Source organism: Rhinatrema bivittatum, chromosome 6 (assembly GCF_901001135.1).
Source record: "Rhinatrema bivittatum chromosome 6, aRhiBiv1.1, whole genome shotgun sequence".
NCBI lineage: Eukaryota > Metazoa > Chordata > Amphibia > Gymnophiona > Rhinatrematidae > Rhinatrema > Rhinatrema bivittatum.
Window position 1 is genome coordinate 180,181,829 of NC_042620.1, and position 27,160 is coordinate 180,208,988.

At 44.2% G+C, this 27,160-nt stretch overlaps 1 protein-coding gene across 5 annotated transcripts in view; it reads left to right on the forward strand.

The window, feature by feature from the left end:
* LOC115093864 (aldehyde oxidase-like) overlaps positions 1-27,160 on the forward strand; it is a 241,379-nt gene that overhangs the window by 68,778 nt on the left and 145,441 nt on the right. For 4 of the 5 annotated variants that reach the window (XR_003857428.1, XM_029606215.1, XM_029606213.1 and 1 more), the window contains exons 10-13: positions 3,173-3,265; positions 11,005-11,156; positions 11,620-11,713; positions 26,307-26,416. Coding sequence is in view for 4 of the 5 variants with exons in the window: in XM_029606215.1 (XP_029462075.1) it covers positions 3,173-3,265; positions 11,005-11,156; positions 11,620-11,713; positions 26,307-26,416 (449 nt within the window). In the remaining variant the exon portion in view is untranslated. The remainder of the gene's footprint in view (positions 1-3,172; positions 3,266-11,004; positions 11,157-11,619; positions 11,714-26,306; positions 26,417-27,160) is intronic. The other variant, XM_029606214.1, reaches the window with a different exon arrangement.

Consider the following 27,160-nt stretch of genomic DNA (forward strand, 5'->3'; position numbering starts at 1 on the left):
CAAGAGTTTATGCTTGATTTTGGCTGAAAGGCTGAAGCAAATAAGATGAGATGCTATATTTGTGACAAAAGGCAATGAAATAAACCTTCTTCCCCCCTCCCACCCCCTGCTAAAATACTCTCTGTGCAAAGTTTAAATTACTTAACTCAGTCTCTTAGGAGGATGATCCAGCCATGTGCTCCTGGGTCTGAATGTCTCTAGAAAGGAAGTCTTTCAGTCTCTCAGCTCCTGGCTTCTCTGTACCTTATTGGGATTTTACATGTAGCTCAGCTATGAAGCAAGAACAGCTGTCTGGCTCTCTATTTCCTCAGAGCGCAGACTTCTGTCTCTCCCTCTTGATAATTAGCTCTTCAGGAGAAGAACTGATTGCAAGGCTGCCAGATGCACTCCTCTCTTCCTGACTCCAACTCCTGGCCATTCCCGCCCCCACACATAGACAGAGCCAGCCAAATTGCACCTTTTCTTCCTTAAATGGTCTCCCATAATTCCTTTGGCTTCCTCCTCTGCTGGCTAAGTAGTGCTGTTCTCTGGGCAGGCTAAAAGGTGCAGCCCTTTTCCAAACTTGTTAATATCTGTGAGTCCTGGATGTGGCTCTTGCATTCTCTGCATAGTTGAAAATACCTTTTTGACAGGTCCATAACACATCACTCGGATCCAGATGTAACCCCAATATTTAAAAATGGTTCCAGGAGCAATCCAGAAAGCTATAGACCAGTGAGCCTGACTTCATTGACAGGAAAATTAATGGAAACTATTCTAAAGATCAAAATCACAGAGCAAATAGAAAGACATGTTTTCATACAACACAGCAGCATGGATTTGCCCAAGGCAAGTCTTGCCTCACAAATCTGCTTCTTTTTTTGAAGGGGTTAATAAACATGTGGATAAAGGTGAGCCAGTAGATGTAGTGTATTTGGATTATCAGAAGGTGTTTGACAAAGTCCCTCATGAGAGGCTTCTAAGGAAAATAAAAAGTAATGGGATAGGAGACAGTGTCCTTTCATGGATTACAAACTAGTTGAAAGACAGAGAGTAGGATTAAATGGTCAATTTTCTCAGTGGAAAACGGTAAACAGGGGAGTGCCTTAGGGATCTATCTGTACTTGGACCGGTGCTTTTCAATATATTTATAAATGATCTGGAAAGGAATATGGCAAGTGAGGTAATCAAATTTGCAGATGATACAAAATTATTCAGAGTATTTAAATCACAAACGGATTATGATAATTTGCAGGAGGACCTTGTGAGACTGGAAGACTGGGCATTCAAATGGCAGATGAAATTTAATGTGGACAAGTGCAAGGTGATGCATATAGGGAAAAATAATCCATGCTATAGTTACACATGTTAGGTTCCATATTAGGAACTACCACCCAGGAAAAAGATCTAGGTGACATAGTGGAAAATACATTGAAATTGTCAGCTCGGTGTGCTGTGACAGTCAAAAAAGCAAACAGTGTTAGGAATTATTAGAAAGGGAATAGTGAATAAAACAGAAAATGTCATAATGCCTCTGCTTCACTCCATGGTGAGACCTTACCTTGAATACTGTGTTCAATTCTGATCACCGCATCTCAAAAAAGATATAGTTGCGTAGGAGAAGGTACAAAGAAGGGCGACCAAAATGATAAAGGGGATGGAACAGCTCCTCTATGAGGAAAGGCTAAAGAGGTTAGGGCTGTTCATCTTGGAGAAGAGACGGCTGAGGGGGAATATGATAGAGGTCTTTAAAATCATGAGAGGTCTAGAATGGGTAAATGTGAATCAGTTATTTACTGTTTGGGATAATAGAAGGACTAGGGGGCACTCCATGAAGTTAGCAAGTAGCACATTTTAAAACTAATTGGAGAAAATTCATTTTCACTCAATGCACAATTAAGCTCTGGAATTTGTTGCCAGAGGATGTGGTTAGTGCAGTTAGTGTAGCTGGATTTAAAAAAGGTTTGGATATGTTCATGGAGGAGAAGTCCATTAACTGCTATTAATCAAGTTGTCTTAGAGATTATCCATATCCACTGCTATTACAGGCATCAGTAGCATGGGATCTACTTAGTGTTTGGGTACTTGCCAGGTTCTTATGGCCTGGATTGGCCACTGTTGGAAACAGGATGCTGGGCTTGTTGGACCCTTGGTCTGACCCAGTATGGCAATTTCTTATGATCTTATGTTCTTTCCAATGGAAAAGATTTGATGATTTTGCATCATTAAAATCTTTCAGGTATCTGAAGGTCTGTATCATATCGCCTCCTCTCTTCTAGGTTATACATATTCAAATCCTGCAGCCTCTCTCATAAGTCTTCCAATGCTGACCCCGCACCATTTTGGTCGCTCTTCTTTGGTCCACCTCTATCCTGTTTCTATTCTTTTTGAGATACGGGCACCAATACTGAACACAGTAATCCAGGTGAGGCCTCACCAAGGACCTATACAAGGGCAATTTTGTCTCTTTTTTTTTCTTACTGGTTATTCCTCTCTCTGCACAGCCCAGCATTCTTCTGGCTTTAGCTTTCGCCTTGTCACATTGCTTCGCTGCCTTCAGATCATCAGACACTATCACATCAAAGTCCCTCTCCCAGTCCGTGCACATTAGTCTCTCACCACCCATAAAGCATCAGTGGGATTTAAACCCTGGCTTCCTTAGATTCTCACCTCTCTGGTTTAACCACAAGTCTATTATTGATTTAAATTAAACATCCAAATAAACCCAGGAAAACTCATTACATTTTTGAACATAGCTTTACAATATACACAGTCATGTAAAATGAGAGCCATAAAGCTAAAGGGAAGGAATTTAAGGGAGGTTTTGAGAATAGAAAGTGGCTTATTATCCCGGTTAAACTAAAATTTAGCAGCTTCAGAAATATATGATATGTATTGTCATTGTGGTTAGAGGTGAATTTCCCATTAGACGTGCCCTGGAGTGCATGCACTGGACAAAGGTGCTGGCAGAGAAGGAGGCAAATGCAGGTAAGAAATGCTACTCTCCTCCTGCCTGTGGGAAGCAGAGAGAAGTTATCACATGGGGGAGGGGTGCAGGAGAGGATCCTAATGCCTGCATGAGTGTTGGGGGAAGGAGCCCCACACAAGTTGATCTGCTTAGGAGCATATGAGATGCAAATTGTGTTCTGAAGATAAAAAAAATATCTGTCTCTTAATTTCATATCCACTTTAGGACCTGAAATGAAATTCAGAGGAATTTTCCACCCTGTTATTATCTCCCTGTCCAGGGTTTTGGATCTGAGTGTTGTGAGCTACACTGAAGAGGGTAAGTGCCTAGTTCTCCTTTTCTTCATATTAGCCGTTTATTTTCTTAAATCATTTCATTATTTTGCGGTTATTACTCAGGAAAGGACAGTAATGAATCAGTCTGGGTTTTGGCATGAATTTTGTTAAATAATATGCACTACACAGCTAACTAATGACATGGATGCATCCTGTTATTACACTGTTGCTTATACCTCACACCATTGGCGTACTAAGGAGGGGTGCGGTCCACCCCAGGTGACAGCCAGGAGGGGGTGCCAGCCGGGGAAGTCAGCGGCTGCGAGCGGAGCTCATCCCACTTGCGATAGAAGAAGAGGGAGACCTTTGGGCCACGGGTCTGGAGCCAGCAACTGTATAGCCTTTTCTTCTTCCCACCCCCTGTGGCCCGGAAGAGGAAGTGGTGGTCCGCGTGAACGGGAAGAAGGAAAGGATGTGCAATCGCAGCCCAAAACAGGAAGAAGAGCATCGGTGCTTCCCCCTCCCCTCCCCACCGCAGATGCAGGAAATAGAGCCACACCAGCCCCCGTGCCACCTCAAGAAAAATAAAGAGTCCCCATCTGTCGCGAGGGCTGAAGGAGGAAACTGCTGCTGTGCTTCTGATGGGGAGCGGGGTAGGAAGTGAGGAAGAGTGTGTTTGTGTCTATGTGTGTGTGTGTGGATGGGAGTGAGGGTACATGTTTGTGTGTGGCAGAGGGAGCTGTGTGAAGGTGTGTATATGGGAGCCTGTGTGCAGGGGTGTGTGAAAGTATGTACAAGAGAGAGAGGGAGCCTGGGTGAGGGAGAGGGGAACCAGAGATCACAAGGGGGAGAGGAGGGAAGGAGAAGTGAGAGGGGGAAAGGAGGGACAGAGAAGTGAATTGGGGGGAGCCAAAGGAATTATCCAGCCCAGGTGCCAAATACTTTAGGTACACCACTGCCTCACACTTTTCCATTTAGCCATGGGGAACAAGTAGAACTCAAAAGGCTCTGTTTGTGTGTGTGTGTGTGTGTATGTGTAAATATATATATTTATATATATGGCTGAAATGCCACAGTCGGCGTTTTTTTGAATTATTATTGACTGACAACTAGTGACAATTTCATATCATCTGTCAGCAGGTGGGAGCTTGGTTTACCTACAGATAAGTTTCTGGTAGATAAGTCATTGGCTTATGTACCTTTGGGACTGTTAATATTTTATTTGCTGTACAAGAAATTAGCACCAGCCAGTCCTGAGATCATGCGATTTTGAAGTCCCACTATAGCGCCAGTCTCAGCGCCAATTGGCGCCATTGAAATTTTGAGGACCTAGCAGCAGGAGGGGTGTGAGCATCCTTTCTGTCCTTATGGAATGGAAGAGACCCACGAATGGGGTAAGCGGGGGCCTGGGTGCTTCCTGGCTCCAAGACGTTTTTGGGGGAAGGGTGAGGAGTGCACAGGGGCCCAGGGAAGCCCCATTTCAGATTTTTTTTTGTTTTTGTTTTTGTTTTTTTTTTAAATTTTGTTTCTATAAAAGGCAAACAAAATAAACATTAAATGAAACAATAATTAGAGGGGAAAACCCCACAAAAATGAAAGAAAAAAAAAAGAAATTTTGGAGGCTGCATATTCCTAGTGTCCACAATCTGTCCAACAGTAGAGATTATATCTGGGATCTATTTTTTCAATAGAAAAAGGAAAATCTATACATTTCATGGAGTAAACCAACCAACAGCTCTGAACATCTACAACACTTACAGATATCATGGGCATCTGGCCTCATAACTACCTAATCACGTGCATCTAATTGAAGCTTTAACACTGTATTCCATTTCGGGATCACAGATTCAAGAATGTTCTTCTCATGTAAATCTTCAATAACTCATTTATAAATAGATACAATAATCTTACTCTTCTGGTTAAATGCCAGTGAACAAGGATTCTGAGAAATGAGACCTTCTAGGGACCTACCTCCTTTCCCAAGGTCACAGTAAGAAACCTTTTTATTTCATATAGGTTTGGGCTTAAGGATATGACAGAGGCAAAAATGCCTTTTCTGGTCCAAATTCAATAGGCTGGCAAGTAGCGTTCCCTGGTTAAAGTTAACCAGTAAGTATAGCTGGGATGCTCAGCAGGACAAGTCTCCCACTGAATGTACTCAGCTAAAATTATTTGTTAAGTTTATCTGGATAACTTAACATAGTAACATAGTGATGATGGCAGATAAAGACCAAATGGTCCATCCATTCTGCCCAGCAGTTTGCTTATGGTAGCAACTGCCGCTCTGTGCAGGTTACCCCCATGTGTTTTGTTAATCCTACACAACACAAAGAGGATGGGAAACAAAAAAACCCACTGTTACAAGAAGTGGTCCTACACAATTCCCACAGGGTGTCATCGAGCCCGTCAGTGTGCCCTGCAGTGCATGGCCCACCCAGTCAATTCATTCATCCACCTTGGGAGATTTTATGTAAAATCTGTTTTAAGAAAAGACCTAAGATGGAGCTGGGGGGAAGGGGAGGATCTAGGATGATGTTGGGGAGAGTGGAGGAAAGGATCTAGGATTTTTCATGTTGGATTAAAGAATTACAATATACATGAAAGTAAAGAAAGCTAAATATCATTTCATGTTCTCCTTTCATTTGCTGAACAATACAATACTCAAATCTTTCTAGATTTATACCACAGACATCAGAAACAAATCTCACTGTTTGCCATTCGAGACATTAAATAATGCTTTGGGATGGGACAGAAGGGAGAGATAGGGAAAGGTAGGTGATTATGCCAGGGAGGAGTAGGGGAGAGGAAAAGTTAGGTAATTATGCCAGGGGGGGGGGGGGAGAGAGGAGAGAGAGGGAAAAGAATGCTGGTGGAAGGGAAGGGTCAGGGATGTTGTGCATTTATTGAATGCCACCAAATATCACTGGTGAGAGGAGAGGGGATGAACATAAGAACATAAGAAAATGTCTTACTGGGTCAGACCAAGGGTCTATCAAGCCCAGCATCCTGTTTCCAACAGTGGCTAATCCAGGCCATAAGAACCTGGCAAGTACCCAAAAACTAAGTCTATTCCATGTAACCATTGCTAATGGCAGTGGCTATTCTCTAAGTGAACTTAATAGCAGGTAATGGACTTCTCCTCCAAGAACTTATTCAATCCTTTTTTAAACACAGCTATACTAACTGCACTAACCACATTCTCTGGCAACAAATTCCAGAGTTTAATTGTGCGTTGAGTAAAAAAGAACTTTCTCCGATTAGTTTTAAATGTGCCCCATGCTAACTTCATGGAGTGTCCCCTAGTCTTTCTACTATCCGAAAGAGTAAATAACCGATTCACATCTACCCGTTCTAGACCTCTCTTGATTTTAAACACCTCTATCATATCCCCCCTCAGTCGTCTCTTCTCCAAGCTGAAAAGTCCTAACCTCTTTAGTCTTTCCTCATAGGGGAGTTGTTCCATTCCCCTTATCATTTTGGTAGCCCTTCTCTGTACCTTCTCCATCGCAATTATATCTTTTTTGAGATGCGGCGACCAGAATTGTACACAGTATTCAAGGTGCGGTCTCACCATGGAGCGATACAAAGGCATTATGACATTTTCCGTTTTATTCATCATTCCTTTTCTAATAATTCCCAACATTCTGTTTGCTTTTTTGACTGCTGCAGCACACTGAACCGACGATTTCAATGTGTTATCCACTATGACACCTAGATCTCTTTCTTGGGTTGTAGCACCTAATATGGAACCCAACATCGTGTAACTATAGCATGGGTTATTTTTCCCTATATGCATCACCTTGCACTTATCCACATTAAATTTCATCTGCCATTTGGATGCCCAATTTTCCAGTCTCACAAGGTCTTCCTGCAATTTATCACAATCTGCTTGTGATTTAACTACTCTGAACAATTTTGTGTCATCTGCAAATTTGATTATCTCACTCGTCGTATTTCTTTCCAGATCATTTATAAATATATTGAACAGTAAGGGTCCCAATACAGATCCCTGAGGCACTCCACTGTCCACTCCCTTCCACTGAGAAAATTGCCCATTTAATCCTACTCTCTGTTTCCTGTCTTTTAGCCAGTTTGCAATCCACGAAAGGACATCGCCACCTATCCCATGACTTTTTACTTTTCCTAGAAGCCTCTCATGAGGAACTTTGTCAAACGCCTTCTGAAAATCCAAGTATACTATATCTACCGGTTCACCTTTATCCACATGTTTATTAACTCCTTCAAAAAAGTGAAGCAGATTTGTGAGGCAAGACTTGCCCTGGGTAAAGCCATGCTGACTTTGTTCCATTAAACCATGTCTTTCTATATGTTCTGTGATTTTGATGTTTATAACACTTTCCACTATTTTTCCTGGCACTGAAGTCAGGCTAACCGGTCTGTAGTTTCCCGGATCGCCCCTGGAGCCCTTTTTAAATATTGGGGTTACATTTGCTATCCTCCAGTCTTCAGGTACAATGGATGATTTTAATGATAAGTTACAAATTTTTACTAATAGGTCTGAAATTTCATTTTTTAGTTCCTTCAGAACTCTGGGGTGTATACCATCCGGTCCAGGTGATTTACTACTCTTCAGTTTGTCAATCAGGCCTACCACATCTTCTAGGTTCACTGTGATTTGATTCAGTCCATCTGAATCATTACCCATGAAAACCTTCTCCATTACGGGTACCTCCCCAACATCCTCTTCAGTAAACACCGAAGCAAAGAAATCATTTAATCTTTCCGCGATGGCCTTATCTTCTCTAAGTGCCCCTTTAACCCCTCGATCATCTAACGGTCCAACTGACTCCCTCACAGGCTTTCTGCTTCGGATATATTTAAAAAAGTTTTTACTGTGAGTTTTTGCCTCTACAGCCAACTTCTTTTCAAATTCTCTCTTAGCCTGTCTTATCAATGTCTTACATTTAACTTGCCAATGTTTATGCTTTGTCCTATTTTCTTCTGTTGGATCCTTCTTCCAATTTTTGAATGAAGATCTTTTGGCTAAAATAGCTTCTTTCACCTCCCCTTTTAACCATGCCGGTAATCGTTTTGTCTTCTTTCCACCTTTCTTAATGTGTGGAATACATCTGGACTGTGCTTCTAGAATGGTATTTTTTAACAATGACCACGCCTCTTGGACATTTTTTACTTTTGTAGCTGCTCCTTTCAGTTTTTTTCTAACAATTTTTCTCATTTTATCAAAGTTTCCCTTTTGAAAGTTTAGCACGAGAGCCTTGGATTTGCACACTGTTCCTTTTCCAGTCATTAAATCAAATTTGATCATATTATGATCACTATTGCCAAGCGGCCCCACCACCGTTACCTCTCTCAGCAAGTCCTGTGCTCCACTGAGAATTAGATCTAAAATTGCTCCCTCTCTCGTCGGTTCCTGAACCAATTGCACCATAAAGCTATCATTTATTCCATCCAGGAACGTTATCTCTCTAGCGTGACCCGATGATACATTTACCCAGTCTATATTGGGGTAATTGAAGTCTCCCATTATTACTGCACTACCAATTTGGTTAGCTCCCCTAATTTCTCTTAGCATTTCACTGTCCATCTCACCATCTTGACCAGGTAGACGGTAGTATACCCCTATCACTGTAGTCTTCCCTGATACACAAGGGATTTCTACCCATAAAGATTCAATTTTGTATTTAGTCTCATGCAGGATGTTTATCCTGTTGGACTCTATGCCATCCCGGACATAAAGCGCCACACCTCCTCCCGAGTGCTCCTCTCTGTCATTGCGATATAATTTGTACCCTGGTATAGCACTGTCCCATTGGTTATCCTCTTTCCACCATGTCTCTGAGATGCCAATTAAGTCTATGTCATCATTTACTGTGAGTGAAGTAGAATAGAGGAATGAGAGGCGAAAAGGGAGAGTGGTAGAGGAAAGAGAAGTGAATTTGAGAGGGAGCAAGACTGTACTGGGGAGGGTGAAATTGCACCAAAAACAGCACCCCCCACCCCCACCATTAACCGATATTCCACTTTCCAAGGGGACGGATTTTAGGAGGCAGGTTCATGGGAATGTGGTAAGGTTGCCAGCTTCCTAGAAATATTATCTCTATGAATCCTAATCCCCCTCCTGCCTCTCCCCTTCCCCAGCATTTAAAAATTACTGAAATAGCCAGTCTCCAAGGGACTACCACTCAGTGAAACTCCTAGGAGGACCCTGTCCCGTTGGCCATCCCAATGATTTTACCTGTGTTGTGCCTTGGGGGCAGGGAGTGGGGAGAAGGAGTGCCTTGAGCCATCCCTGGAGGGTCTAATGCCTGTTTATGAGCTGAGCATTAGTCTCTATGTGGGTTCAAAAACAAAACTGGCTGAGCAGATGGTGGTGTGGATATGGTTCAGAGGCAAGAACGGTATTTACCATGCTGCAGAAGAAAGGCTCTACTAAACACTTCTTGCCTCTCCCCAGCTTCTTCCACAGCCGATAGCAGCTTCTGTCAAATTCATGCCTTGGGATAAAAGAGGGTCTCATGCCAAAATGTATCTTCAAACAAAACGTTTTATTTCACAATTCCTTTTACATCTTCTTCCCTGGTCACAGAAATGGAGTTCTCTACTTGTTAAGTCCCCGATTCCTCTCAGGCGACTCAGCAGTATTACCCAGGAGTATATTCTGCATAGAGATGTGAATCGTGTCCTCGATCGTCTTAACGATCGATTTTGGCTAGGAGGGGGAGGGAATCGTATTGTTGCCGTTTGGGTGTGTAAACTATCGTGAAAATTGTTAAAATCGTGAGCCGACACACTAAAACCCCCTAAAACCCACCCCCGACCCTTTAAATTAAATCCCCCACCCTCCCGAACCCCCCCCCAAATGCTTTAAATAACCTGGGGATCCAGCGGTGGTCCAGAACGGCGGCGGTCCGGAACGGCCCCCTCAATTGAATCCTGTTGTCTTCAGCCGGCACCATCTCCTGGAGCCATGGCCATGCTGGACACCAGCCAGAAACTCCCACCATGATTTCACTCCAGCTTCCCACCAAACTCTCTTTAAAAACTCCTGTGCATCAGCTTTTATTGTACCCATGCACATTCCTTCTCCCAACATTACTTAAAGAACTATACTATCCCCCTTAATAAAACTATTGCCAACCCCAAAAGTAGCAACCAAGTGCCTTCCCTCTAGAATTTCTCTATCTGGTGACCAAACCCTGTTTTAGGGGCTCTATCACATATATAAGTGAAATAACAGATTTAATTAATTCATTAAATTATTAAGCCTTCCCAGACCCCAATTGAAGGACAGCAACATCATATAAGAGACTTCACAATATTATGTAAATTATTAATATTAACTACTCTGTTATCTTTCTCTAATTCTCTCCCCAGTTATATGATCCTTGTTATATTGTAACTTCAAGTTATCTCTGCACTTGTTTATGTTCTGTTATTTCGTTCACACCCCCTATGTTATATGTAAACCGGCATGATGTGGTTTCTAACCACGAATGCCGGTATAGAAAAACCCTAAATAAATAAAATGTAACTATATCTGGGAATCATGTCAGTTTTATCTCTTCATAAGTGCTCTGTTCCATATTATTTTTACATATATTGTTTACACTCCTGGACTAAATGTACCTATGATCTCAAAATTTAAAAATACACATTTTAACCTTCCATTATTCTAATGGAAAAACATGCACTGAATCACTGAATAGAATGCATTTATAATATAGACTCAGGCCACAAGTGTTTGATCCTGACCTGGGCTATTTTAGAATCCTAAATAATGAGCCCCTTTTCTGGTTTCAGGAGTAACAGTCGGTGCTGGCTGTAGCCTGACTCTGGTGAAAGATACTCTGACAAAAGCAGTTTCCAAGCTCCCTGAAGAGAAAACCAAGATTTTCCAGGCACTTCTGCAGCAGCTGAAAACCTTGGCAGGACAACAGATAAGAAACACAGCTGTATGTTTTTTTTATGCAGGCACCAGGAAATATGCATGCCACATGCAGTTCTTTACATACATCTGCAGCAGAAACTGCCATACAATTCGTTTTCAACACATCAGCATTTTTTGGCCCTTTGAACTTATAAAAATGCTTTTTGAAAGTTCATTTTAATATTTATATTTACATTTCTGTAGTACTAAATTAATGTATTCAGAAACAAAATCAAAAGTATTTCAATCTAAATCTTGCAACTGTGCATTGGGTATGTAGTGTCCTGTAAAGATCCTGTCATTTTTGGAGTATTGAATTAAGGCAAATGTTTATACTATTCACAGATAGTAGTGTTAAAACACAATGGAAAAGAGAGTTCAAAGGACTTTCCTAGCCATGGCTTATATGTTACCATTTTATTAAACTGTAATAATTTAACAGTAAATGATACTGTCCCTGAAGCATACTGAATAACAATTTCTTTCAGTCTATAGGGGGAAATATCATCAGCAGAAGTACTACATCTGACCTGAATCCCATTCTAGTTGTAGGCAACTGTACCCTCAATCTGGCATCCAAAGGTGAGAGCAAGAGAAGGAAGCCATGGATGAGTTCCAGTCATAGTGAAACAAAAAATGCTGCACAACCGAGAGATCATGGCATCGTGACATACTGGTAGATGAGAGTTGATGGGCAGGGAACTAGACTATTAGGGGTAGATTTTAAAAGGTTGCGCGCGGGCGTACATGTGCTTATAAAGTTATAAAATCAGGGGTCGGCGCGCTTAAGGGGGTGCACAATTGTGCACCTTACGCGCACTGAGCCGCGCAGCCTTCCCCTGTTCCCTTCCCCCTAACCTGACCTCCCCACCCGTTCCCTTAACCTTTCCCCCCCCAGCCCTACTCTAACCCCCCCCCCCCCAAAAATGTTTGTTTTACCTTTTTTCGCCTGCTGGCCAATTGCCAGCGCGCAATCCCCGGCACAGCGGCAAATGGCTGCAGTGCCAGGAGCCACTGACTCCGCCCCTGCCCCGCCCCTGGACCACCCCTTTTTTGCAAGCCCCGGGACTTACGCGCGCCCCAGGGCTTTATGCGCGCCGCAGGGCCTTTTTAAAATAGGCCCGGCGCGCGTAACCTTTTAAAAATCTGGCCTTAAGTGTAATGAGCACATCTGTTATAGTTATGGGCATTTGTTTGCCAATAAATTATTTCACAATCTCCAAAGCATTGTACTACGGAACAGCAGATACGGTGTATTAAGCTCTCCTTTGTAGGAACATTCTATCATTAAGCATATTTTTCCATCTGAATCTGTTCCGTATCTGCTTAAAAAATGTCCTGCGAAGCAGAATATTCTAATGACTAAAATTACTTGCTTGAAAGGAGTATGTTGGGATGTTGAAAAAGTTTGCATGAAACAGGATTGTTCTTATGTCAAGTTCCAAGAACCTTGTCAGTAAAAGGATTCATGGCCTTTAGAAAGTGCTGTAATTTCAGACAGGTGAAGGGTTTTTTTGTTTTTTTTTATTAAGCTGATAATACACTTGAAAGAATTAACTAGCTTACACATTTCACAGATAAAGCTAAAATAAGGCACTCAACCAAAAAGAAATAAATTACATTACTGAAACCACGCCTTTTCCCTCATTGATAGTTTCTATTTGTTATGCTGAGAAAGTAAACATTGTGGTATTCACTTCTGCTTTTTAAAGTCTGATAACAGCTGATGCTCCTAATTTTGATATCCTTGGGGGCCATTTTGTGACTTCTTAGAGGAGGCCTGGAGTTATACATTATCTGGCTGTTGTGGGATGTTTGGAACCAATACTGGTAAACAGTTCAGATGCAGTTTAGTATGAATGAGTTTGTCTGTGATGGAACAATGTTTGGGTTTATTGAAATATTAGGTTTTATTCTATATTTGTGGTGTTTCTTACTTGTTTTTAAAGATGGCGCCGGCCATCCAGTGTTCCTACCATGTGACAGGGGCCAGCCAATGGCACGGATACCCTGTCACATGGTAAGGGCAAAGGGCCATCGGCGCCATTTTTATTAGCGCAGTTGACGGCCCGAGACTGGGAGATCACTCCCGGGACTTCCGCTAGATCACCAGGTATTTGTAAAACGTTTTGGGGGGGTTCAGGAGGGTGGGGGAAGCTAAGGGGTCAGTTTTAAAGGGTCGGGGTGGGTTTTTTGTTATCGGCTCGGGCACAGCCGATAAACAAAAATGCAATCGGGCCTCACTAAAAAAAATTAACGATGTGAATCGGAATCGGAACCGATTCCGGTTCCGATTCACATCTCTACAATAAAGCTCTGGAATTTGTTGCCAGAGGATGTGGTTGGTGCAGTAAGTGTAGCTGGGTTCAAAAAAGGTTTGGATTAGTTCTTGGTGGAGAAGTCCATTAACTGCTATTAATCAAATTTACTTAGGGAATAGCCACTGCTATTAATTGCATCAGTAGCATGGGATCTTCTTAGTGTTTGGGTAATTGCCAGGTTCTTGTGGCCTGGTTTGGCCTCTGATGGAAACAGGATGCTGAGCTTGATGGACCCTTGGTCTGACCCAGCATGACGATTTCTTATGTTCTTATGTTCATTAGGGAAAAAGGGCAAGACAGCTTCTACGGCCAAGTCCAAAAGCAAAGCATGTTCAAACAGCATTGTTTGAATTATCAAGATGGCTGCTCACCCTGTAAAAATGTTGCTAGCAATAATTTTTATGGGTTTGACAGTTGCCTGGTTTTGATTGTTAATATTTTCAGAACCAAGCACTTGTCAAATGAATAACAAAATGATTGCTAGTAACATTTTTACAGGGTAAGCAGCCACCTTCATAATTCAAACAATGCTGTTTGAACATGCTTTGCTGTTGGACTTGGCCTGTGCTTTATCCCTAATATCTGTGTATCATTCCCTAGACTGTAAAAGTCAGGGTTCAGCATTGTTTGTTGTCTGAATCCAAATGCCCTCCTTCCCCCACCCTCACCATTGAAGCAAAGAGCGATGTTGTAGATGCTTCAAAATCATGTAAGCTAAATTGGTTAAGGGTAGTAATCCCCATACCTGCTGTTAGGGATAGTAGCTGCCACTCCTTGTAAGTTACCCCCATGCCCCCTTTCTTCATTCCACCTCCAGCCTTTAGGGATCCATAGTGTTTATCCCATGCCTTTTTGAATTTGTTCCCTGTTTTCATTTTCATCACTTCTTCTGGTAGGGAATTCCAGGCATCGACTACCCTCTCTGTGAAGAAATATTTCCTGATGTTGGTTTTGAGTCATCGCCCCTGGAGTTTCATAGCATGACTCCTAGTTCTACTGTCGCCATCCAATGGAAAAGGTTTGAGAATCATACATCATTAAAACCTTTCAGGTATCTGAAGGTCTGTATTATGTCTCCCTTGCACCTCCTCTCTTCCAGGGTGTACATATGCAGATCTTTCAGCCTCTCCTCATAAGTCTTCTGATGCAGATCCTACACTGTTTTGGTTGCCCTTCTCTGAACCGCATCAGTCCTGTCTCTAATCTTTTTGAGATACGATTTCCAGAACAGAACACAGTACTCCTGTTGAGGCCTCACCAAGGTCATGTAGAAGGGCAATATCACCTCCTTTTTCTTGCTGGTTTTTTCTTGCTCTATGCAGCCCAGCATTCTTCTGGCTTTAGCTATCACCTTGTCTCATTGCTTCACCATCTTCAGATTGCCAGACACTGTCATCCCAAGATCCCTCTCCCAGTACCTGTACATTAGTCTTCCACCCCCCATCACATACAGCAGATTAAAATTTGATGTAGATTGGAGTATCCCTTCTGCGAATCTGCAAGAAGTAGAAAGATGGTGGATGCCTTTAAAGGGGCTCTGCTCAAAGAATTGGTAATGGAACCCACGAGGGAGAGTGTCATACTTGACCCAGTCATCATAAATGGGGATAATGTCTCTAATGTCCATGTAGGTGATCACATGGGCACCAGTGATCATCACATGGTGTGATTTGATATTGCAAATAAGATACAGAGAAGTCACAAGAACTACACTAACTGCCTTTATCACAATGAAATCCAGAGCTTAATTGTGCACTGAGAGCAACTTTATGGAGTGTCTCCTACTCTTTGTATTTTTTGAAAGAGTAAACGACCGATTCAGGTTTACCTGTTCCACTCCACTCACGATTTTATAGACCTCTATCATATCTCCCCCCAGCCATCTCTTTCCCAAGCTGATGAGCTCAAACCTCTTTCCTCACAGGGAAGCCATTTTATCCCCGTTAACATTTTGGCCACTCTTCTCTGTACCTTTTCTAGTTCCTCTCTATCTTTTTTGAGATGCAACAACCAGAACTGCACACAGTACTCTAGGTGCAGTCGCAGAATGGAGCAATACAGAGGTACTATGTTAGTCTCCATTTTATTCTCCATTCCCTTCGTAATAATTCCTAACATTCTGTTTGCTTTTTTGACTGCTGCCACACATGGAGCTGAGGATTTCAACACATTGTTCACAACAATGTCGATCCTTTTTTGTGGGTGGTGACTCCTAATATGGAACCTCATATTGTGTATGGAATATTTGTCCCTATGTGCATCACTTTGCACTTGCTCACATTAAATTTCATTTGTCATTTGGATGCCCAATCTCCCAGTCATCTTGCAATTGTTGCGTACCTGCTCGCAGGCCCTCCACCTTACCGCTGTCACCACTGTCGGGACTCTTTGCTTGCGCCCTGGTCCTGGCGCTGCCACCGTCGCCTTCCTCAGCAAGAAGAGCTGCCGCCGTTGCATCTTTTTGCAGCCTGGTGCCACCGGCATCCCTAAATCGCGGCAGGAGGCCGCTGCTGCAGACTCCACCTCTAGCGGCAGGAGCTGCCACTGCTACTGCCTTGTTCTTCGAGGCCTAGTGCCACCCTGGGACGTCCTCACCTTTGCGGCAGGGAGCCGCCGCCATTATTTCCCTTCGTGGCTTAATGCCGCCGCCGCTGACTCCGCCTCTGCTGGGGGAAGCTGTCGCTGGGTCTTCCTCTGGCGGCTAAAAGCCGCCGCTAGCACTGTCTCCACCTGTGTGGCCTGTGCGCCGCCGCCAGGACCTCTCTCTGCCACACGGCAGGGACGTCGCTGTCCTCGGTCCTGCTTCCACTCCTTGGCCCTTCCTAGGCACCGGCATGCATCTCTTCAGTTTACTTAAAGGGCCAGCAGCAGGAAAAGCCCGCGGCCCCACCTGAAGCCAGCCTCAGCTTGTTTCCTGCTTCAGCCCTTTAAAAGGGCTCACTTCCAGTTCTTCGGGGCCTTCATATCTGGAATCCACAGTTGTCTGTGCTCCTCTTCGGATCAAGGTCCTCCGTGGTCTTCACTTGTTTAGATGGCTCTTTGTTCCAGGTCTTTGATGTTCCTGGTCTCGTTCCTCATCAGAGCTCCTTCGTTGCCTTGTCCTAGTTCCAGATGTCCTGATGTTCCAGATGTTCCTTGGTCCTGATGTTCAGAAGTCCTGATGTTTCAGAGGTCCCATTGTTCCGTGTCCAGAGGTTCCGTTGTTCTGTTTCCTGAAGTCCTGATGTTCCTGAAGTCTTCCAAGTTCTGAGTCTTCCAAGTTCAGAGTCTTCCCAGCTCCTCGAGTCCTCCAGATGACCACCCCGAGGGTAAATCTGTATTGATCCAGTTCCTATGTCCGGTCATTGGAGCCTTGTTTGGTTGGATCCACTTCCGGCGCTTGTCCTGCTCCCGCATGGTCTGCATCCAGCCTTCTCAGGTTGTGTAGTGCGTGCAGTAGTACAGGGTGGTCCATGACCAACACATGGTAGGCTGTGTAGGGCGCCCTGAGGGACAGTGCCCACCTGTACCTTCCAAGTTCCAAGTCCTCGTCTGAGTCTACCAAGTTTCATGAGTCTTCATCTCAGTCTTCCAAGTTCCAAGTCCTCATCTGAGTCTTCCACGTTCCAGGTTTTCAGCCTCTGTCTGGCCTCATGCACTCATCGTTCCCAAGCGGCAGGTCTGGAAGGGCTTCCGAGTGGCTGGAGGGCTACTCCTGAGACCAGCATTGTGTCGCTGGGTCTCATTGGTGCATGTAGGTCCAGCGGAGGGCTGACCCTGCCATGTTCCTGTTACGAAGTTCCTTGCCTTAGTTCCAGCCCTGCCTTGTTCCTGTGCCCCCCATGCTTGCATGTCCTCACCTCCCACAGTGTGACTTGGGGCTCCTCTCTTAGTCATGCCATGGTTCAGGGGCTCATGCTCTCCTATGAGCTAGTGACTATGCCTCCATGTTCTCAACACCAGCTGTAGGACGCGCTCGCAACAGGCTACGAAGGCCATGAGCTCGATGAGCGTGTGCCTGCGACGGGCTCAAGTTCCTAGATATTTTTTTAATCTTGTTCCTTGCATAGAAAATGTTTGCTCCTAGTTTCCTGGACTTTGCTGTTTGCTTCATTTTTTGGTATGTCTGGATTTTTACGATCCGCAGGAGGTGCCTGCATCCAGATTTTCTTCAAGCCTCCTGGAGCTCCTATTGACCACCAGGAGGCACCTGCATTTATTCCAGAGCCATCTCTCTTTGGTTCCACAGAGATGTGGGGTTCTATCCTGGGTTGTACACGACCTGCAGGAGGCGCCTGTGCCCACATTTCCACATCATCATTACCAAGCCCTGTTTCTTTGCTGAGCATCATCAAGCTTCAGGGAGTGTATGCCTACTTGAATCAGATTACAGTGACTCCAGGTCCTTGGGTTTGACCGACCTGCAGGAGGCGCCTGCTCTCTAGGCCTGGCTTCATTCCGCCAGTTCCAATTCAGCTCATGCTTCACACAGCTTGGCGCTTGTCATGGGACTAATTACAGCTACCATCCCGAAGCTGCTCTGCACAAGTGGGAAGTCCAGCTTCTAATTCCATCCCAAAGTTCCTGAGATATCATCTTGTTGTTCCTCTTTGCCTTAATTTCAACATGGCAAGTTGTTTGGAATCCAGAGTCGCAGCCTTCATCCTTCTGGTATCCTTTGCACAGTTTCTGAGCTGCTGAAGTCCGGATTGGGAAATCCTTACTTATTATTCATCCATCCATCTGATGCTGACTCTGCTGCCAGACCAAGGTCTGTGATTGCCACCTTCAGGCTTGTCTGGAAAGCCCGCACTGTTTTTCTGCTCTGTTTCCATCAGGAGGGACCCCTTGCTCCATCTAAGGACTGCTCTTCAAGGATGACCAAACTTGCCAGCTTTTCAAATTGTTTTTCACCTATGATGGAAATGAGCATCTAACAGTCTCTGCTGGAATCCCCGACTGTCATCTAGCCGTGCCTTCTGGAGCTTACCACCTATCAAGCCATTCTGGAGATCCTCTTTAAGAAATGGTTCCTTGTATAAAGCTGGGCATGTAATTCTGTTGACCATCTAACACCTTATGGAGTAACACCTCGTGGAATGGGAGCCCACGTTAACATGTGGATTATACCTGAGATGCAACTTCCTTCTCGACCGTATAAAGGGACTTCTCACGTCCATCTGGCTTTTCAAGAGTTTGGGTTCAGTAACCCTGTGCATTTCTCCATTTCATCTGTCAACCACAATTCCATGTACCATCTATCATCAAAGGTATAGAATACGCCCCAAAGCCAGTTTTCCATCTTTTAAGTAATGTTTGGACTGTCTTGCTCCACCTGGCGCTCCTTGTACCAATGTTTCTTTAAACAAGTGGTATCTGCAAGTTTTGCATTCTCCTGGTATACCACCTTGCATCCAAGATTCCAACAATTATGCCTTAAACACACTATCTGGCTATGGCTCTCAAGAAGATGCTGTGGAGGTGTTCGTCACTCACGTCTTGATTTAATAAAAATCTGAACTGGACCATCTCTTAAGATGCTATTACTACCTCTGAGCCGTCAATTCAATCTGGGTCATATCTTCTTTTGAGTTTCATCGTGTGTCTACGTTGTCTTCAGTATGTTGCTTCGTCTCAATGCTTCAGTTCCTTCCAAGCTTTGAAGATCTTGTGTTTGGACCCCCAAGTTCCCCAGCTGGTATAGAAGATATGCCTTCTTGTCTTCAGCCATAGAGGAGAGACTGAAGAGGGGGTTTTGAGGAAGGGGTGCTGCTGTATCCCTGCTTGTGGACCCCATCCCACGAGGAGGCCCTCCACCTTACCGGTATCACCACTGCCGAGATGCTCTGCTTGTGCCCCGATCCTGGTGCTGCCACCACCGCCTTCCGCGGCAAAAAGAGCCACCGCCAGTGCATCTTTTCGTGGCCTGCTGCCACCGGCATCCCTCCATCACAGCAGGAGGCCGCTGCTGCAGACTTCAACTCTAGCGGCAGGAGCCGCCGCTGCTTCTGCCTTGTTCTTCATGGCCTAGTGCTGCCCTGGGATGCCCTCACCTTTGCGGCAGGGAGCCGCTGCCATTTTTTCCCTTCGCGGCCTAAGTTCCGCTGCTGCTGACTCCGCCTCTGGTGGGGAAAGCCATCACTGGGACTTCCTCTGGTGGCTGCAAGCCACCGCCGGAACTGTCCACCTCTGCGGCCTGTGCGCCGCTGCCAGGACCTCTCTCTGCCACATGACAGGGACGCCGCTGTCCTCGGCCCTGCTTCCACTCCTTGGCCCTTCCTAGGCACCAACACGCGCCCCTTCAGTTTATTTAAAGGGCCAGCGGCGGGAAAATCCCATGGCCCCACCAGAAGCCAGCCTCAGCTTGTTTCCTGCTTCAGCCCTTTAAAAGGGCTCACTTCCAGTTCCTCGGGACCTTCGTATCTGGAGTCCACAGTTGTCTGTGCTCCTCCTCGGATCAAGGACCTCATTGGTCTTCACTTGTTTAGATGGCTGTTCTTTCCAGGTTTTTGATGTTCCTTTTCTCTTTCCACATCGGAGCTCCTTTGTTGCCTTGTCCTAGTTCCAGAGGTCCCGTTGTTCCATGTCCAGAGGTTCCGTTGTTCTGTTTCCTGAAGACCTGATGTTCCTGAACTCTTCCAATTTCTGAGTCTTCCAAGTTTCGAGTCTTCCCAGCTCCTCAAGTCCTCCAGATGACCACCATGAGGGTAAAGCCATATTGTTCCGGTTCCTGTTTCTGGTCATTGGAGCCTCTTTTGGTTGGATCCCCTTCCGGCGCTTGTCCCACTCCCACGTGGTCCGTGACCAGCCTTCTCAGGTTGTGTAGGGCGCGCAGTAGGACAGGGTGGTCCATGACCAGCCCATGGCGGGCTGTGTAGGTGTGTGCTGAGGGACAGTGCCCACCTGTACCTTCCAAGTTCCAAGTCCTCATCTGAGTCTTCCGAGTTCCAAGTCCTTAGCCTCCATCTGGCCTCATGCACTCTTCGTTCCCAAGCAGCGGATCTGGAAGGGCTTCCGAGTGGCCGGAGGGCTGCTCCCAAGACCAGCAATGCGTTACTGGGTCTCATTGGTGCGTGTAGCTCCAGCAGAGGGCTGACCCTGTCATGTTCCTGTTCCGAAGTTCCTTGCCTTAGTTCCAGTCCTGCCTTGTTCCTGTTCCGCCCGTGCTTGCGTGCCCTCACTTCCTACAGTGTACCTTGGGGCTCCTCCCTGAGTCGTGCATGGTTCAGGGGCTCATTCTCTCCTATGAGCTAGTGACCGCACCTCCATGCTCTCAACACCAGCCGTCGGCCGCACTCGCAACAGCAATTTCTCACAATCTGCTTGTGATTTAACTTTTTCTTATATAGTACAATATTTTTCTTACATATGTATTTATGGAAGAAAATTATGATCAATCTGAACCCAAATCCTTTCCATTGTGAAAGATATACTTTAGTGACATACCAAAAAACAATTACCCCTTTCAGAAAGCTAGGGACAAGTTCAAGGAAAAAACTTCAAGAAGTCATGACACTGAAATCCAAAACGATTTTGAACCTAGCTCTGCTGGGGAATAATGGCTTCTTGCATTATATTGATAGACTGGGCCTCATCTCTGTAGTAACACAGGTACTGGACTTTGTGAGCATGAAGGACCATGTGTGACAAAGAAATATCAAATTAGTCAATGCAAAAAAAGATAGACAACCCCAGAATTTCTTAAATATACAATCTGTTTAGATAAATGTGAGGACCCTTTGCCTTATAGTTAACTAAATTAATTCCCCTAAACCAGGGAAATGATCCAGGCACCCTTGCCATGGGACAAGACGTGATCTTGTCTATTAGGGGGTGCACCAAGAACCCTCAGAAGTTTCTAAAGTCTGAGACTTCTACAGGATAGTGGGAATGAGAGCTGCTGCTAGTGGCTCTGTGAAGAATCAGGAGCCCGATGTGAATTCAGGATGATCCCCCTATCCCCCATTTCTATTTATTTATTTATTTATAACTTTTTTATACCGAAGTTCAATTAACAGAGTTAATTATCATTCCGGTTTACATTACAACCAAAAACATTGACAGTAACCAAAGTTGTCTTACAGAGAACAAGGGAGGAGATAACTTGGGCGCAACTTAAACAAACTGGTAAATAAGGGGACTTGAACAAATTGGTAACTCATGGAGAGGGAGGAGTTGTCTGAAAGAAAAGGGGTGTGGAAGGAAGACGGGTTGTAACAATTTTTAGGGGATCAGGAGCAAAATAGCAAAAAAGTAAGCTGGGGCGATGAGGCAGATGAGTTTAGGAACCTAAGCTGGGGATGATAAGTTCCAAGGTGAAGAGGTGAACGGGCCTTCTCCTCAAATGCTGGCTGAATCTATTCTGTCAACCATAGATACAGCGGCTGGGAGTCCAGTGGCATGGGGGGAGTCTCTGATACACCCCAGAGCCAGCAGTCCCGTGGGCAGGGCTGTTAGCCCAACAGATGGTACTTCAGTAGCAGGGAAGGCCCATCCATGTTCAGCGCTTCCTGTGATCTTGTCTCAGCTGGCAGGAGGGAGCATCATGCCATGATTCTTCATGTTTGACAGCTGATGGAGGGCACTGTCCTGTTTCATGTCTTTCTCCTGTTGATTTTGGCACTTGTTCTTCATTTCCTATAAAGGTCCTGGAATGTCATGTGAGGTGTCCTTCAGAAACCAAAGTTAGTTGAGCTGTGCTCTCATGACCAGTCAATCTTCTGAACTCAACAACTGGTTCCTCACTTTTTAGTTATACATATAAGAAATGAAATGGTCCCCCTCTGTGCATGCAGGGTACCCAAAGCGGACATCTGAACATTGTGACGTGACATGCTAATGTGGTGTTAGGTAGTTACCGAATAAGATAAACCTTGCAACTTAACTCAACACAGCTGTGCAAGCCACACTATTAATATGTGATTGGTTAATGCTAGGACACAAGGAAAACTTGTCTTGTAAGTCTGGTTCTAATGAGGCTTTCCTTCAGAATTATCTCAGTTTACACATCCGTTACCTCCTAATGGATGTGTTGGTTTTTTGTTGTTTTTTTTTAACACACTCATCTCAATGCATTATGGCTTGTGTTTGTAATTTAATAAAGCAAGTCTGTATCAGGACCGAAGCACAGGGGGGCTGTAAGTGTTAAAGAATTAAAAAGAGTTTAGCTTGTTCCCTAATAATTGGGCCTTGTGGTCAGTGACTTGGGGAGGTGCTGAGGTGAGTGAAGACCAGAAAAGTCACCACAGAAATGAATGCCTTTCTTGCAGAGTAAAGTCTTGTCTTGCCAATCTATTAGATTTGTTTTTAAAGGTGTAAATAAACATGTAGATAAAGGTGAGCCAGTTTATATAGTGTATTTGGATTTTCAGAAGGCATTTGGCAAAGTCCCCATGAGAGATTCCTCAAGAAATTACAGTCATGGGGTAAGAACTAGATTGGTAACTGGTGAAAAGGCTGGAAAAGAGGGTAGGACCAAAATGATCAGTTTTCCAAATAGAGAAAAGTGGTTAGTAGAGAACCACAGGAATCAGTACTGGGACCTGTGCTGTTTAACATATTTATACATTATCTGGAAAAGGGAATAGTTAGTGATTGAGGATCAGATTTGTAGATGACACAAAATTATTCAAAGTTGTTAAAAAAGCAGCAGATTGTGAGTAACTGCAGATGGACCTTGTGAGACTGGGAACCTGGGCCACTGAATGGCAGATTAAATTTAATGTGGAAAATTGCAAAGTGTTGCACATAGGGAAAAATGATCCCAACCACAGGTACGCGATGCTGGGTTCTGAATTGGACCTTAGTGTCCTTGTGGACAATATGTTGAAATCCTCTGCTCGGTGTGTGGCAGTAGTTAAAAAAAAAAAAGCAAATAGATCATTAGAAATGATCCAAAAAGGAATGGAGAATAAAATAGAAAATATTATATTGCATCTGTATCAAGCCATGGTGCTATCACACCTTGAGTACAGTATGCAGTTGTGGTTACCCTATCTCAAGAAAGACATAGCAGAACTAGAAATGGTGCAGAGGAAGGTGGGATGGAACATGTGCTCTGTGATAAGAGGCTACACAGGGTATGTCTCTTTAGCTTGGAAAGAAACAGGCTGAGAGGGGACATGATAGATGTTTATAAAATCATGAGTGGGGTGCAATGGGTAAATAAAGGATGGTTGTTTACCCTTTCAAACAAAACTAAAACAACGGGACACTCTGTGGAACTGACAACCACTAGGTTTAAAACAGATGGTAGAAAGTGCTTTTTCACTCAGCACACAGTCAGGCTGTGGAATCTGTTGCCAGAGGATGTGATCAAGGTGACCAGCATAGCGGGGTTTAAAAGAGGTTTGGACAAGTTCCTGGAGGAGATGTCCATAACACATTATTAGCCAGGCAGACTTAAGCTATTGCTATCCCTGGGAATGAGCAACAGGAATCTGGGATCTGCTGGGTACTTGCGACCTGGACTGGCCACTGTTGGAGACAGGATGCTGGGCTCGATGGACCTTGGTCTGACCCAGCTTGGCCTTTCTTATGTTCTTATAAGCCCTAGCCTCAGGGGAAGCTGCCTGTAATCCAGTGGACCAGTAGACCAGTGATGGATTTAGATTTTACCAACCCTATGCTCTGTTGATGCTATCATTCCTGCCCCCCACCCTCCCTCCCCCCCAAAGAAGGTCATACAACTGAGAGTAAGTCTAAGAGGTATCCCCACCAGTTCCTGGATAAACTCTGGTATAGATTCTGCAGCAAGAATTAGAAAATTCTGAAGCACTTTGGCAACAATTCCAGCTTTTATATTACATTATAAAAATTAAGTAGTTTTCCAGTCTTGCTTGTGTCTGTATACATTATTTTGTTTTTACTGGGGGAGAAAAAGGGATCACAAATATCAGCACAGGGAGGAGATCTTGAGGAGGTGGAGAGTAAAAGGAGAGAATGAGAGGCCTAGGGATGGTGAAAGGAGAGGGAAGAGGACAGGAATAGGGTGAAGAGAATGATGTGGGATGCAGCATGTGGGATGCAGCATGAAGCAAGAAGACGGGATGGAGAAGATCAAGAAAGAGGAGAGATAGGATGGGGCAGGATCAGGAATCTTGGATGGGAAAGAGGAGGGAGAGGGAGGGAGTTTCTGGGATTGAGGAAGAGCAGGAAAGAGTAAGAGGGGGATCAAAGGATAGAGGAACTGGGACTAGAGGAGGGAAGAACAGAATTGTGGTAGGGGAAGAGAGGTATCCCTACCCGGCCACAATCTAGTTCCTTCTTGCATCCCCAACCCCTCTGTAACCTCCCATCCAATTTGACATATACACACTCACCTGAACCAATCCTTTCTCTGTCAAGACACATTCTCCAGCTCCCTGGTTCCCCTCTCTCTTACATACAGACACATGCCTCCCAGTCAATTCTTTCTCATCCCTTAGCCCTTCTTCCACCCCTAATGATCCCTTTCTTCCTTCTTTCTAACCTCCATAAAATGATCCCCCTTTGCTCTTTAATCCCTCCTTACCCTCAGCTGATCCCCCTCCCATGATCTCTCTCTTTTCTCAGCCATTCCTCCCCACCACAGTATTCCCTGTCATTCCATCCCCTTCTCTTCACCTCATTCCCAACCCCACGATGCCCTTCTCATGCCCAGCTCATACATTCTTTACTGTCGATGATCTAGGCCAGCTAGAGAAGGAAAGCAATAGCAGTGACACAACAGGAGGGGAAAGGCTAGATTAGGGAGAAAAGCAGATTTTCTTTGCTCTGCTCTGTCCTCTCCAGCCTCACCCCCCCCCCCCCCTTCCTATTTTCTGCACACTGGCTGGGAGGGGAAGGAAAAGAGAGGCTGGATCAAGCAGCAGTGGGCTGTTTTCTGCTGAGTGAAATTCAGCACAGCTGGAAGGCAGCAAATATCCTGCTGTCCACTAGAGTTTTGCTGCCCTAGGCACAGGCCAAGTGTGCCTACTGACAAATCCATACCTGCAGTAGACTCTTATTTTGGGAATGATATCCCTGATTAGCCTTTAGCCATACTTCAGTGGGAGCGACAAATCCCACATTTTGGCACGGTGGTCAGACATGGTGGTGGACATGGTGGTGGACATAACCACATGGGCTGGTCTGCGATGGAACCTTTTCTGCCCTCCCCCCCATCCCAGTAAATGATGTCCCCAGTGCCCTTGGCCCTGCTTCCCCAAACTGGAACTAAACCTGTTGGGAAGAGTGCATCTTTAGCATACAGGAGCAGGGCAGAGGGGAAAATGCCTGTTGAAAATGAACAAACATCCTGTCTGTTCTAACACTTCTGTAATATTGCTACCTCAAAACTAAACTGAAAGCCCTTGAGAATACCATTGAGAGTACCATTTGTATAAAGGCTAAAGAACAGAATGAATCCTCTATTGGAGGCCAAAATCAACATCTTACAATCTGCTAAGAAAAGAATCCATTTAGCCCATGCTAAATGGCAAATATTAAGTACCAGCTACATAGCTATTATGCAGGCTATGCAGATGAATGTTGGGATGAAATATGTCAAGAGAAAGGAATGTGCAGGACTAGGTCACACGGTGCTCTTGTTACATTTCGTAAGGAGAGCTGAATGACTTACTTAAATGAACTCACGTCATTTACAGTAAAATGAACTAAACAAACCATGTCACATGGGTAAAACTGTGGTGGTGAAAAATATAATATTTTTATGGCTTATATGTACAACTTCGTCTATTATCTGTATAATAGTAATACAATAAAATTACATTGTCATTTGGGTATCCAAGGAATATTTTGCAAGAACAGACCTGAACCCCAGATTAAATAAGATATAATAGCACACAACACGTCACAGTATTCATCTTTTAAAAAACTATAATCTTTTTCAACAGAAGGAACCCGGCAGATTCCTCTAAATGAAACATTTTTTGATGGCCTTGGACAGTCAGCCCTAAAATCGGATGAGATCTTACTCTCTGTCCAGATTCCATATTCTAGGAAGGTAAAATTTCTTTGTCTTGTTTGGAATGAATTATATAATTTACTCACACCAGTGATCACAATGTCATCACAGCAGTATTATACCCAAATTTCTTGTGCTCAACATTCTTTTGTTTTTTTGTTTTGAAAACATTAAAGCAGCAACAATCAAGAGTGTTGGGTTTTTTTTTTTTTACTGTGAGTGGCCTCATACACAGAAAATCTACCACAACATATTAAAAAAAAAAACCCCAAGGAATTAATGTCTTAAGCTAAGTGTCCTATTTGTCAAACAAAAGAGTACCCAAGCACATAGTATGAGAAGAAACAAACAAATCAATCTCATACCTCTAGCTTATTCTGTTGGCAAAGTGGCACCTTGAGTGGTTACTCAGCTTATTTTTTTATAATAATAATCATAGTTTATATTTAGGCCATTGTAGGCCATCTACAATCTAAATACTCACACGATGCTCTCTATTTCCTTCTTTTAACCTTTTTGTGATCAGAATATCAAGTGCCTTCCTTCACCCCTCCCCACATCCTGAACATACTTAAAGAGGTCCTGACTTCATTACTATCAGCTGTTTAGAAAGGAGGTAGTCACTAGGGATGTGCAGAGGAAAAATCTTACTTTTGGTTCATTCATTTGTTTCATAGGTCACTCCATTTGTTCATTAGTTTCAAATGAAAAAAAATTGTTTATTTGTTTGTTTCATTTGTTTCCTATTAAAGTCATTGGGGAAGCAATGCAGCCTATTTTGAG